At 44.6% G+C, this 12,790-nt stretch overlaps 1 protein-coding gene across 1 annotated transcript in view; it reads right to left on the minus strand.

Moving 5' to 3' along the window:
- Nucleotides 1-12,790, minus strand: part of LOC146423550 (multiple epidermal growth factor-like domains protein 8) — a 67,040-nt gene that overhangs the window by 37,023 nt on the left and 17,227 nt on the right. The window contains exons 7-10 of the mRNA XM_085044638.1: nt 9,970-10,219; nt 8,353-8,536; nt 4,467-4,633; nt 1,052-1,165 (exon numbers count right to left, since the gene is read on the minus strand). Coding sequence (XP_084900764.1) covers nt 1,052-1,165; nt 4,467-4,633; nt 8,353-8,536; nt 9,970-10,219 — 715 coding nt within the window. The remainder of the gene's footprint in view (nt 1-1,051; nt 1,166-4,466; nt 4,634-8,352; nt 8,537-9,969; nt 10,220-12,790) is intronic.

A 12,790-nucleotide genomic window follows, 5' to 3' on the forward strand; every position in this document is an offset into this window, starting at 1 on the left:
TTTTTCCCCCAATTTTTCCCCCATTTTCCCCCAATTTTCGCCAAAATTTTCCCAAGCTTTTCCCAAATTTCCCCCAACCTTTCCCCCAATTTTTTTCCCAAATTTCCCCCAAATTTCCCCAAATTTCTCACCTGTCCCCAGGGCCATAGGCTGTGCCCTGACCATTAACTCATGACCAAAAAATCCCATTTTTCACCCAAATTTCATTCAATTTTCGCTCGATTTTCCCCCAAATTTCACTCGATTTCCCCCAAATTTTTCCCAAACTTTTCCCAATTTTTTCCCAATTTTTCCCAATTTTCCCCAAATTTTCCCAAATTTCTCTCACCTGTCCCCAGGGCCATAGGCTGTGCCTTGACCACTAATTCATGACCAAAAAATCCCATTTTTCACCCAAATTTTGCTCGATTTTCACCCAATTTTCCCCAAACTTTTCCCAAATTTTTCCCAAATTTTTCCCAACCTTTTCCCCAATTTTTTTCCCAAATTTTCCCCAAATTTCCCCAAACTCTCACCTGTCCCCAGGGCCATTGGCTCTGCCCTGACCACCAATTTACGACAGAAAAATCCCATTTTTCACCCAAATTTCACCCAATTTTCCCCAAATTTTCCCCAAATTTTTCCCAAATTTTTCCCAACGTTTTCCCAATTTTTTTCCCAAATTTCTCCCAAATTTCCCCAAATCCTCACCTGTCCCCAGGGCCATAGGCTGTGCCCTGACCACCAATTTACGACAAAAAATCCCATTTTTCACCCAAATTTTGCTCGATTTTCACTCAAATTTCACCCAATTTTCCCCAAATTTTTCCTGAACGTTTCCCAACCTTTTCCCAATTTTTTTCCCAAATTTCCCCCAAATTTCCCCAAACTCTCACCTGTCCCCAGTGCCATTGGCTCTGCCCTGACCACTAATTCATGACCAAAAATTCCCATTTTTCACCCATTTTTCACCCAAATTTCACTCGATTTTCCCCCAATTTTTCCCCAAACTTTTCCCAACCTTTTCCCAATTTTTTTCCCAAATTTTCCCCAAATTTCCCCAAACTCTCACCTGTCCCCAGGGCCATAGGCTGAGCCCTGACCCAGCGCTGGCAGCGCAGGTGGTACAGGTGAAGTTCCTCCTCGTAGCATTTCTCCTCGTGGTAGTGAGTGTGGACATTTCCCCCTGGAATTTCGGGAATTTTTGGGAATTTTTGGGGGTTTATCCCGAAATTTTGGGAGTTTAGCCCAAAATTTGGGAGGTTGGGGAAAAAATTCCTGCGAAATTTGGGGGTTTTTTGGCCAAAAAATGGATTTTTTGGGGGGTTTCATTGTGATTTTGCAGGATTTGGTTCCCATTTTTTAGGGAATTTTGGGGTTGGATCCCAAATTTTGGGATCATGAGGGATCAGAGCCAAAATTCCCAAAAAAATTCCCACAGAAATCCCCAAAATTTCCCAAAATTCCCCAAAATCCCAACATTTTTTCTCAAAAAATGGAATTTTCGGGCATTTTGTTCATATTTTGGAGGATTTCACCCCAATTTTTTAGGGAATTTTGGGGTTGGATCCCAAATTTTGGGAGGATGGGAATCCCCAGAGGGATCAGACTCTCATTTCCCCCTGGAATTTCGGGAATTTTTGGGGGTTTTCCCAAAATTTTGGGAGTTTAGCCCAAAATCTGGGGGGTTGGGGAAAAAATTCCTGTGAAATTTGGGAGTTTTTTGCCCAAAAAATGGATTTTTTTGGGAGGTTTAAGTGTCATTTTGGAGAATTTTTCCCAAGTTTTTTAAGGAATTTTGGGGTTGGATCCCAAATTTTGGGAGGATGGGAATCCCCTGAGGGATCAGACTCTCATTTCCCCCTGGAATTTTGGGAATTTTTGGGAGTTTAGCCCAAAATTTTGGGAGTTTAGCCCGAAATTCGGGGGTTGGGGAAAAATTCCAGTGGAATTTGGGATTTTTTTGGGGATTTTTTTGGGAATTTTGGGATTTTTTTGGGATTTTCTCACCAAACACCAGCATGTAGTCCCCGATGAGGGTGGCACTGTGGATTTGGGGTTTTTTAGGGGATTTTGGGTGTTTTTAATGGGATTTTCACCATTTTTAATGGGATTTTTACCAGATTTTCGCCCTTTTTTTTGTTTTTTATGGATTTTTTTTGGGATTTTTTTGGGATTTTCAGGATTTCTCACCAAACACCAGCATGTAGTCCCCGATGAGGGTGGAACTGTGGATTTGGGGTTTTTTAGGGGATTTTGGGTGTTTTTTATGGGATTTTTCACTGTTTTTTAATGGGATTTTTACAGGATTTTCACTGTTTTTTTTAATTTTCACGGATTTTTTTGGGAATTTTGGGATTTTTTTGGGAATTCTCATCAAACACCAGCATGTAGTCCCCGATGAGGGTGGCACTGTGGGAAGCTCTCTGGATTTGGGGTTTTTTAGGGGATTTTTACAGGATTTTAACCGTTTTTAGTGGGATTTTCGCAGTTTTTTTGAATTTTCACGGATTTTTTTGGGAATTTTGGGATTTTCAGGATTTCTCACCGAACACCAGCATGTAGTCCCCGATGAGAGTGGCACTGTGAAATGCTCTCTGGATTTGGGGTTTTTTATAGGATTTTGGGTGTTTTCAATGGGATTTTCACCATTTTTAATGGGATTTTTACAGGAATTTCACCATTTTTTTGGGGATTTTTTTGGAATTTTCTCACCGAACACCAGCATGTAGTCCCTGATGAGGGTGGCACTGTGGAAAGCTCTCTGGATTTGGGGTTTTTTAGGGCATTTTGGGTGTTTTTAACGGGATTTTTACAGGATTTTCACCGTTTTTTTGAATTTTCACGGATTTTTTGGGGGATTTTTTTGGGGATTTTGGGATTTTTTTGGGTAATTCTCACCGAACACCAGCATGTAGTCCCTGATGACAGTGGCACTGTGGGAAGCTCTCTGGATTTGGGGTTTTTTAGGGGATTTTGGGTGTTTTTAATGGGATTTTCACCATTTTTTTGTATTTTTTGTGATTTTTGGGGGATTTTTTGGGGGATTTTTTTGGGAATTTTGGGATTTTTTTGGGAATTTGGGGATTTCTCACCAAACACCAGCATGTAGTCCCCGATGAGAGTGGCACTGTGGAATGCTCTCTGGATTTGGGGTTTTTTAGGGGATTTTCACAGTTTTTAATGGGATTTTTATGGGATTTTCACCCTTTTTTTAAATTTTCTCGGATTTTTTGGGGGATTTTTTTTGGATTTTCAGGATTTCTCACCGAACACCAGCATGTAGTCCCCGATGACAGTGGCACTGTGAAATGCTCTCTGGATTTGGGGTTTTTATGGGATTTTTATAGGATTTTCACCATTTTTTCGGTTTTTAATGGATTTTTTTGGGGATTTTTTTGGGATTTTGGGATTTTTTTGGGATTTCTCACCAAACACCAGCATGTAGTCCCTGATGACAGTGGCACTGTGGATTTGGGGTTTTTTATGGGATTTTGGGTGTTTTTTATGGGATTTTTCACTGTTTTTTTAATGGGATTTTTATGGGATTTTCACCCTTTTTCTGAATTTTCACGGATTTTTTTGGGGATTTTTTTGGGAATTTGGGGATTTCTCACCGAACACCACCATGTAGTCCCCGATGACAGTGGCACTGTGGAAAGCTCTCTGGATTTGGGGTTTTTTAGGGGATTTTTACGGGATTTTCTCCGTTTTTAGTGGGATTTTCGCAGTTTTTTTGAATTTTCACGGATTTTTTGGGGGATTTTTTGGAATTTTGGGATTTTTGGGATCCAGGAGTTCCTGATGTTGTCCCTGGTGACGGTGGCACTGTGAAATGCTCTCTAGATTTGGGGTTTTTAATGGGATTTTCACAGTTTTTAATGGGATTTTTACAGGATCTTCACCCTTTTTTTTGTTTTTTATGGATTTTTTTGGGGATTTTTTTGGGAATTTGGGGATTTCTCACCGAACACCAGCATGTAGTCCCCGATGAGGGTGGCACTGTGGATTTGGGTTTTTGATGGGATTTTGGGTGTTTTCTATGGGATTTTCACCATTTTTAATGGGATTTTTACCACATTTTTGCCGTTTTTTTGGTTTTTTACGGATTTTTTTGGGGATTTTTTTGGGAATTTGGGGATTTCTCACCAAACACCAGCATGTAGTCCCTGATGAGGGTGGCACTGTGGAAAGCTCTCTGGATTTGGGGTTTTTATGGGATTTTCACCGTTTTTAATGGGATTTTTATGGGAATTTCACCCTTTTTTTGGTTTTTTATGGATTTTTTGGGGGATTTTTTTGGGAATTTCAGGATTTCTCACCAAACACCAGCATGTAGTCCCCGATGAGGGTGGCACTGTGGAAAGCTCTCTGGATTTGGGGTTTTTTAGGGGATTTTTACGGGATTTTCACCATTTTTAGTGGGATTTTTACCGGATTTTCACAGTTTTTTTGGGGATTTTTTTGGGAATTTGGGGAATTCTCACCGAACACCAGCATGTAGTCCCCGATGAGGGTGGCACTGTGAAATGCTCTCTCCCGAGGGCCCCTCAGGGGGTTCCCAACTCCCCCCTGATCCCCACGAGACCTCAGGGAGCTCCAGTGGTGCCGATCGACGTGGAAAAGGTCAGTGGAGTTCACCCTGACGCTGAACCTGGGGAGAAAATGGGGAAAAAATGGGAAAAATGAGAGAAAATGAAAGGTCAGAGATGGGAGAAATGGAAAAGCAAAAAAACCCGAAAAAATCCCCAAAAAAACCCCAAAAAATAAGTGAAAAATGGGAAAAAATAGGGAAAAATGCAAGAGAAAAGTAAGAAAAAAACACCAAAAAATGGGGAGAAAAAGGGGAAAAAAGAAGGAAAAAAGATGGAAAAGAAATGGAAAAAAAGATGGAAAAAAGATGGAAAAAACTCAGAAGAAAAATTTAAAAAACTATCAAAATTAAGGGGAAAAAAGAGGAAAAAAGAGAGAAAAACTGCAGAAGGTCAGTGGAGTTCACCCTGATGCTGAACCTGCGGGGAAAATGGGGAAAAAAACAGGGAAAATGGGAAAAATGGAGAGGTGAGAGGTGGGAGAAATGGAAAAGCAAAAAAAAAACCCAAAAAATCCCCAAAAAAACCAAAAAAACCCCAAAAAACCCAAAAAACCCCAAAAAAACCCCAAAAAACCCAAAAAAAACCCAAAAAAGCCCAAAAAAACACCAAAAAACCCAAAAAAAACCCAAAAAAGCCCAAAAAAACACCAAAAAAAATAAGGTGAAAAGGGGAAAAAAGAGGAAAAAAGAGAGAAAAAATGCAGAAGGTCAGTGGAGTTCAACCTGACGCTGAACCTGGGGAGAAAAAATGGGGAAAAAATGGGAAAAATGGGAAAAATGGAGAGGTGAGAGGTGGGAGAAATGGAAAAGCAAAAAAAACCCCAAAAAAATCCCCAAAAAAACCCCCAAAAAAACCCCAAAAACCAAAAAAAACCCCCAAAAAAACCCCAAAAAACCCCCAAAAAAACCCCAAAAAACTCCAAAAAATAAGGTGAAAAAGGGGAAAAGAGAGAGAAAAAATGCAGAAGGTCAGTGGAGTTCAACCTGACGCTGAATCTGCAGGAAAAATGGGGAAAAAATGGGGAAAATGGAGAGGTGAGAGGTGGGAGAAATGGAAAAGCAAAAAAATCCCCCAAAAAATCCCCAAAAAAAACCCAAAAAAACCCAAAAAACCCAAAAAAACCCCAAAAAACCCCCCAAAAAACCCCAAAAAACCCCAAAAAATAAAGTGAAAAAGGGGAAAAGAGAGAGAAAAAATGCAGAAGGTCAGTGGAGTTCACCCTGATGCTGAACCTGCAGGAAAATGGGGAAAAAAACAGGGAAAATGGGAAAAATGGAGAGGTGAGAGGTGGGAGAAATGGAAAAGCAAAAAAAACCCCAAAAAAATCCCCAAAAAAACCCAAAAAAAACCCCAAAAAACCCCCAAAAAACCCCAAAAAAACAAAGAAAACCACCAAAAAAATAAGGTGAAAAAGGGAAAAAAGAGGAAAAAGGAGAGAAAAAATGCAGAAGGTCAGTGGAGTTCACCCTGATGCTGAACCTGGGGGGAAAAAAATGGGGAAAAAATGGGAAAAATGGGAAAAATGGAGAGGTGAGAGGTGGGAGAAATGGAAAAGCAAAAAAAACCCCCAAAAAATCCCCAAAAAAAACCCCAAAAAAACCCAAAAAACCACCAAAAAAACCCAAAAAAACCAAAAAAAACCCAAAAAAACCCCAAAAAACCCCAAAAAAACCCCAAAAAACCCACAAAAAATAAGGTGAAAAGGGGAAAAAAGAGGAAAAAAAGAGAGAAAAAATGCAAAAGGTCAGTGGAGTTCACCCTGACGCTGAACCTGCAGGAAAAATCGGGAAAAAATGGGAAAAATGAGAGAAAATGAAAGATCAGAGGTGGGAGAAATGGAAAAGCAAAAAAAACCCAAAAAATAAGGTGAAAAAAGGAGAAAACTGGGAAAAATTGGGAAAAATGCAACAGAAAGCTAAGAAAACCCACCAAATATAGGAGCAAAAAAATGGAAAAGAAATGGAAAACCCAAAAGTAAACCCCAAAATCACCCCAAATCTCACTCCCAGTTCATCCCAGTCCGTCCCAGTTCAATCCCAGTTTGTCCCAGTGACCAGGAGGCTCCAAAAAGGGGAATAAAACACCAAAATCACCCCAAAATCACCCAAATCTCACTCCCAGTCAATCCCAGTCCATCCCAGTTCAATCCCAGTTACCTGACAGTCACTGGAGGCTCCAGAAAGGAGGAGAAATCACCAAAATCACCCCAAAATCAGCCAAAAATCAGCCCAAAATCACCCCAAATCTCACTCCCAGTCCATCCCAGTTCAAGCCCAGTTTGTCCCAGTGACCAGGAGGCTCCAAAAAGGAGAATAAAATACCAAAATCACCCCAAAATCACCCCAAAATCACCCCAAATCACCCCAAATCTCACTCCCAGTTTGTCCCAGTCCGTCCCAGTCCGTCCCAGTTTGTCCCAGTTTGTCCCAGTCCATCCCAGTCCATCCCAGTTCAATCCCAGTTTGTCCCAGTGCCCAGGATGCTCCAAAAAGGAGAATAAAACACCAAAATCACCCCAAAATCACCCCAAAATCACCCAAAATCAGCCCAAATCTCACTCCCAGTCCATCCCAGTTTGTCCCAGTCCATCCCAGTGACCTGGCAGTGGAAGGTCTGTGTCCCCCATAGACCAGGAGGCTCCTCAGGGGAGGGTAGAACACCAAAATCACCCCAAAATCACCCCAAATCTCACTCCCAGTCCATCCCAGTTTGTCCCAGTTCAATCCCAGTATGTCCCAGTTAATCCCAGTGACCTGGATGCTCCAAAAAGAGGAATAAAACACCAAAATCACCCCAAAATCAACCTAAAATCAACCCAAAATCACCCCAAATCACCCCAAAATCACCCCAAATCTCACTCCCAGCCCCTCCCAGTCCCTCCCAGTCCGTCCCAGTCCATCCCAGTGACCTGGCAGTGGAAGGTCTGTGTCCCCCATAGACCAGGAGGCTCCTCAGGGGGGGACAGAACACCAAAATCACCCCAAAATCACCCCAAATCACCCCAAATCTCACTCCCAGTCCATCCCAGTTTGTCCCAGTTTGTCCAAGTCCATCCCAGTTCCCTCCCAGTTCAATCCCAGTCCATCCCAGTGACCTGGAAGCTCCGAAAAGGACAATAAAACACCAAAATCACCCCAAAATTACCCCAAAATCAGCTCAAATCTCCCCAAAATCACCCCAAATCACCCCAAAATCACCCTCCCAGTTTGTCCCAGTCCATCCCAGTTTGTCCCAGTTCATCCCAGTGACCTGGCAGTGGAAGGTCTGTGTCCCCCATAGACCAGGAGGCTCCTCAGGGGAGGATAGAACACCAAAATCACCCCAAAATCACCCCAAAATCACCCCAAAATCACCCCAAATCTCACTCCCAGTCCATCCCAGTTCAATCCCAGTTTGTCCCAGTGACCAGGATGCTCCAAAAAGAGGAATAAAACACCAAAATCACCCCAAAATCACCCTAAAATCAGCCCAAATCAGCCCAAAATCACCCCAAATCTCACTCCCAGTTTGTCCCAGTCCATCCCAGTCCATCCCAGTCCAACCCCAGCTTGTCCCAGTTTGTCCCAGTTTGTCCCAGTGACCTGGCAGTGGAAGGTCTGTGTCCCCCATACACCAGGAGGCTCCTCAGGGGAGGGTAGAACACCAAAATCACCCCAAAATCACCCCAAATCACCCCAAAATCACCCAAAATCACCTCAAAATCACCCTCCCAGTTTGTCCCAGTTTGTCCCAGTTTGTCCCAGTCCATCCCAGTTCAATCCCAGTCCATCCCAGTGACCTGGCAGTGGAAGGTCTGTGTCCCCCATAGACCAGGAGGCTCCTCAGGGGAGGATAAAACACCATGGAATGTCCAGCAGATTTTGGGGATTTTCCTCCCCAAACCTCCACAGCTTCCCAAGGTCCTCCCTGGGGCAGGAAAATCCGGAAAAGTCCCGAGGAGAAAACATCCCAGGGGGTTCGACCTGGATTGGGGCAAAAACAGGAGATTTTGGGGTTGGAAATGCAAAAAATCCCCAAAAAATTGGTTTATGGAAAGTCCCGAAAATCCCCCAAAAAATCGCCCCAAAATTGCCCCAAATCTGCCTCAAAATCTGCCCCAAAATGCCCCAAAATGGATAAAAAAAAATGTCCTAAGAAAGTGGGAAAATCCCAAAATTGAGGGATTTGGGGGAGATCAGAAATTAAAGGAAAAATCCCCAAAAATTGGGATTCTCAGAACCCCAAAAGTCCCCAAAATCCCCAAATTCCTCTTCCTTCCCCTGGGAAGGAAAATCCGGAAAAGTCCCGAGGAGAAAACATCCCAGGGGGTTCGACCTGGATTTGGGGCAAAAACAGGGGATTTTGGGGTTGGAAATGCAAAAAATCCCAAAAAAATGGGATTTTTGGAAAGTCCCGAAAATCCCCAAAAAAATCGCCCCAAAATTGCCCCAAATCTGCCCTAAAAATGCCCCAAAAAGCCCCAAAATCAACCCTAAAATCAACCTGGAAATGGGAAAAATGGCTTTGGATGTGTGATTTGGATTGGGGGAAAATCAGGGGATTTTGGGGTTTGGAAATGCAAAAAATCAAAAAAATTGGGATTTTTGGAGAGTCCCAAAAATCCCCCAAAAAATCGCCCCAAAATCCCCAAAAATTGGGATTCTCAGAACCCCAAAACTCCCCAAAATCCTGAAAGTCCAGAGAAGAAAACATGGAATGAGGGAAAAACAGGAGATTTTGGGGTTGGAGAGGCAAAAAATAAAGAAAAAACCCAAAACCATCCCCAAAACCCCAAAAAAACCCCGAAAACATATACACCCCCCCAAAAAACCCTAAAAATAATAAAAAAGCACAAAATATGCCAAAAAACCAAAAAAAAATCCATTAAAAATCCCCAATAACCCAAAAAAATTCCCCAAAATATCCCAAAAATCCCTTAAAATGCCCCAAAAAACCCAAAAAAATCCCCCAAAAATCCCTAAAAAATCCAAAAAATCCCAAAAAATTCCCCCAAAAAATAAAAAAATCCCCAAAAATAATCCCAAAAAAAGCCCCAAAAACCACTAAAAAATCCCCAAAAATCCCCAAAAAATCCCCCAAAATCCCAAATTCCCCAATTTCCCCCAAATTCCCAACTCACCCCCAAACACGTACATCCACTCATTCTCCACACCCCAAACCCCCGACCCCAAAAATCCCCAAATAAAACCCCAAAAAACAAAAAAAAATCCCCAAAAACCCCCAAAAATCCCTAAAAAATAAAAAAAAATCCCCAAAAAATCCCCAATAACCAAAGAAATCCCAAAAAAATCCCAAAAAATCCCCCAAAAACCCCAAAAAAAATCCCAAAAAAATCCAAAAAAATCCCAAAAAACCCCCAAAATTCCCCCAATTTCCCCCAAATTCCCCAACTCACCCCCAAACACGTACATCCACTCATCCACCACGGCAGCGGCGTGTGCAGCGAGGGGCGGAGGCTGATTTTGGGGCAGCTTTGGGGGATTTTGGGGGTTTTTGGGGTTTTTTGGGGGCTGCAGCTGCTGCCAGGCGCCCCCTGCCGGCCGGAAGAGCCACAGGTCGTTGGTGAGAGAGCCGCTGGCTAGTTGGCCACCGAAAATGACCAGTGAGTCTGACCAGGGCACGGCAGAGTGGGAGTGACGGGCAGGCTGGAAAAAAGGAGAGATTTGGGGTTAGAGAGGGAGATTTGGGGATTTTGGGAAATTTGAGTTTAGGGGATTTGGGGGGGATTGGGGATTTGGGGTGTTTGGGATGGATTTGGGGCCAGTTGGCCACCGAAAATGACCAGCGAGTCTGACCAGGGAACAGCAGAGTGGGAGTGACGGGCAGGCTGGAAGAGAATTGGGGGAGATTGGTTAGGGGATCTGGGGAGATTTGGGGTGTTTCAGGAAGAGATTTGGGGTGGATTTGGGGGATTTGGGGAGATTTGGGGAGAGAGGTGGGGGTTTGAGGAGGAAATTTGGGGATTTGAGGTGGTTAGGGAAGAAATTTGGGGTTAGGAGGAGAAATTTGGGGGTTTGAGGGAAAATTTGGGGAGATAGTTGGGAATTTGGGCTTAGAGGGGAGATTTGGGGAGGTTTGGGGGAAATTGGGGGATTTTGCGAAGGAGATTTGGGGGAGATTTGGGGGGATTTGGGGGAATTTGGGGGGTTTGGGGAGGAGATTTGGGGGAGATTTGGGGGGATTTGGGGGGATTTGGGGGATTTGGGGGATTTGGGGCCAGTTGGCCACCGAAAATGACCAGCGAGTCCCACCAGGGGACAGCAGAGTGAGAGTGACGGGCAGGCTGGAAAAAAGGAGAGATTTGGGTTAGAAGATTTGGGGGGTTTGGGAAATTTCGGTTTGGGGGGGGGGATTTGGGGGAGATTTGGGGGAGATTTGGGGGGTTTGGGGAGGAGATTTGGGGAGATTTGGGGGGATTTCAGGGGTTTGGGGGGAAATTTGGGGGGATTTGGGGGAGGAGATTTGGGGGAATTTGGGGGATTTGGGGTGTTTGGGATGGATTTGGGGCCAGTTGGCCACCGAAAATGACCAGCGAGCCCCACCAGGGGACAGCAGAGTGGGAGTGACGGGCAGGCTGGAAAAGAGAGGGGATTTGGGGTTAGAAGATTTGGGAAATTTGGGGATTTTGGGGAGGAGATTTGGGGGATTTGGGGGAGATTTGGGGAGTTGGGGTGGAAAAATGGGGAAATTTGGGGAGATCTGGGGAGATTTGGGGGAAATTTGGAGGTTTGGGGGAAATTTGGGGCAATTTGGGAGAAAATTTGGGTGAGGGGGAAATTTGTGGAAAATTGGGGATTTGGGGGTTTGGGGTCAGTGGTGTGAGAGTGCCAGGGGGCTTGGAAAAGAGGGAGATTGGGGTTTGGGGAGATTTGGGGAGATTTGGGGGTTTGGGGTGGGAGGGAAAATGGGGATTTGGTGGGAGATTTGGGGGGATTTGGGGGAGATTTGGGGGAGATTTGGGGGAGATTTGGGATGGATTTGGGGCAGAGTTGGCCACTGCAAATGACCAGTGAGTCTGACCAGGGCACGGCAGAGTGGGAGTGACGGGCAGGCTGGAAGAGAACTGGGGGACATTTGGGGTTAGGGAGGAAATTTGGGATTTGGGGATGGGGGTTTAGGGCGAGTGGGGAAATTTAGGGAAATCTGGGGGAGATTTGGGGGTTTTGGGAGGGTCGGGGTGGGGTTGGGGTGGGAAAATAGGGATTTTGGGGGAATTTGGGGGAGATTTGGGGGAGAATGGTGGGAAATTTGGGGAATTTGGGGTCTGGGGATGGCAGTGAAGTGATGGGGGCTGGAAGGGAGAGTGGTTAGGGGGGGATTTGGAGTTGGAGATTTGGGGGGATTTGGGGGATTTGGGGAGATTTGGGGGAGTTTGGAGTGGGGGAGATTGAGTTGGGGTTCAGAGGAGATTTGGGGGGTTTCGGGGAGATTGGGGGAGATTTGGGGGAGATTTGGGGGCTTTGGAGGGAGATTTGGGGAGAGAATTGGGGATTTTGGGGTTTGGGGTCAGTGGTGTGAGAGTGCCAGGGGGCTGGAAAAAAGGGGAGATTTGGGTTAGGGGATTTGGGAAATTTGGGGATTTTGGGAAGGAGATTTGGGGAAATTTGGGGTGTTTGGGATGGATTTGGGGCCAGTTGGCCACCGAAAATGAGCAGCGAGTCTGACCAGGGGACGGCAGAGTGAGAGTGACAGGGGGCTGGGAGAGAATTTGGGGAGATGTGGGGTTAGAGGGGAAATTTGGGGGAGAGATTTGGGGGGTTCGGAGGGAAATTTGGGGGTGTTTTGGGATGATTTGGGGTGATTTTGGGGTGAATTAGGGAGAATTTGGGGTGATTTTGGCTGGGTTTGGGGTGAATTCAGGTGATTTTGGCTGATTTTGGGGTGATTTGGGCTGATTTTGGGTGATTTTGGAGTGTTTCAGGGTGATTTTGGAGTGAATTTGGGTGATTTTGGGATGATTTGGGGTCAATTTGGGTGGTTTTGGGGTGAATTTAGGTGTTTATGGGTGAACTTGCGTGATTTTGGGGTGATTTGGAGTGTTTTGAGGTGAATTTGGGTGGTTTAGGGATGAATTTGGGTGGTTTTGGTGTGATTTTGGGGCGAATTTGGGGTGACTTTGGGCGAATTTGGCTGATTTCAGGGTGTTTAGGGGTGATTTTGGGGTCATTTCGGGGTGAATTTGGGTGATTTTGGCTGATTTTGGGGTGATTAGAGGT

Source organism: Lichenostomus cassidix, unplaced genomic scaffold (genome assembly GCF_008360975.1).
Source record: "Lichenostomus cassidix isolate B80296 unplaced genomic scaffold, HeHo_3.0 HiC_scaffold_37, whole genome shotgun sequence".
NCBI lineage: Eukaryota > Metazoa > Chordata > Aves > Passeriformes > Meliphagidae > Lichenostomus > Lichenostomus cassidix.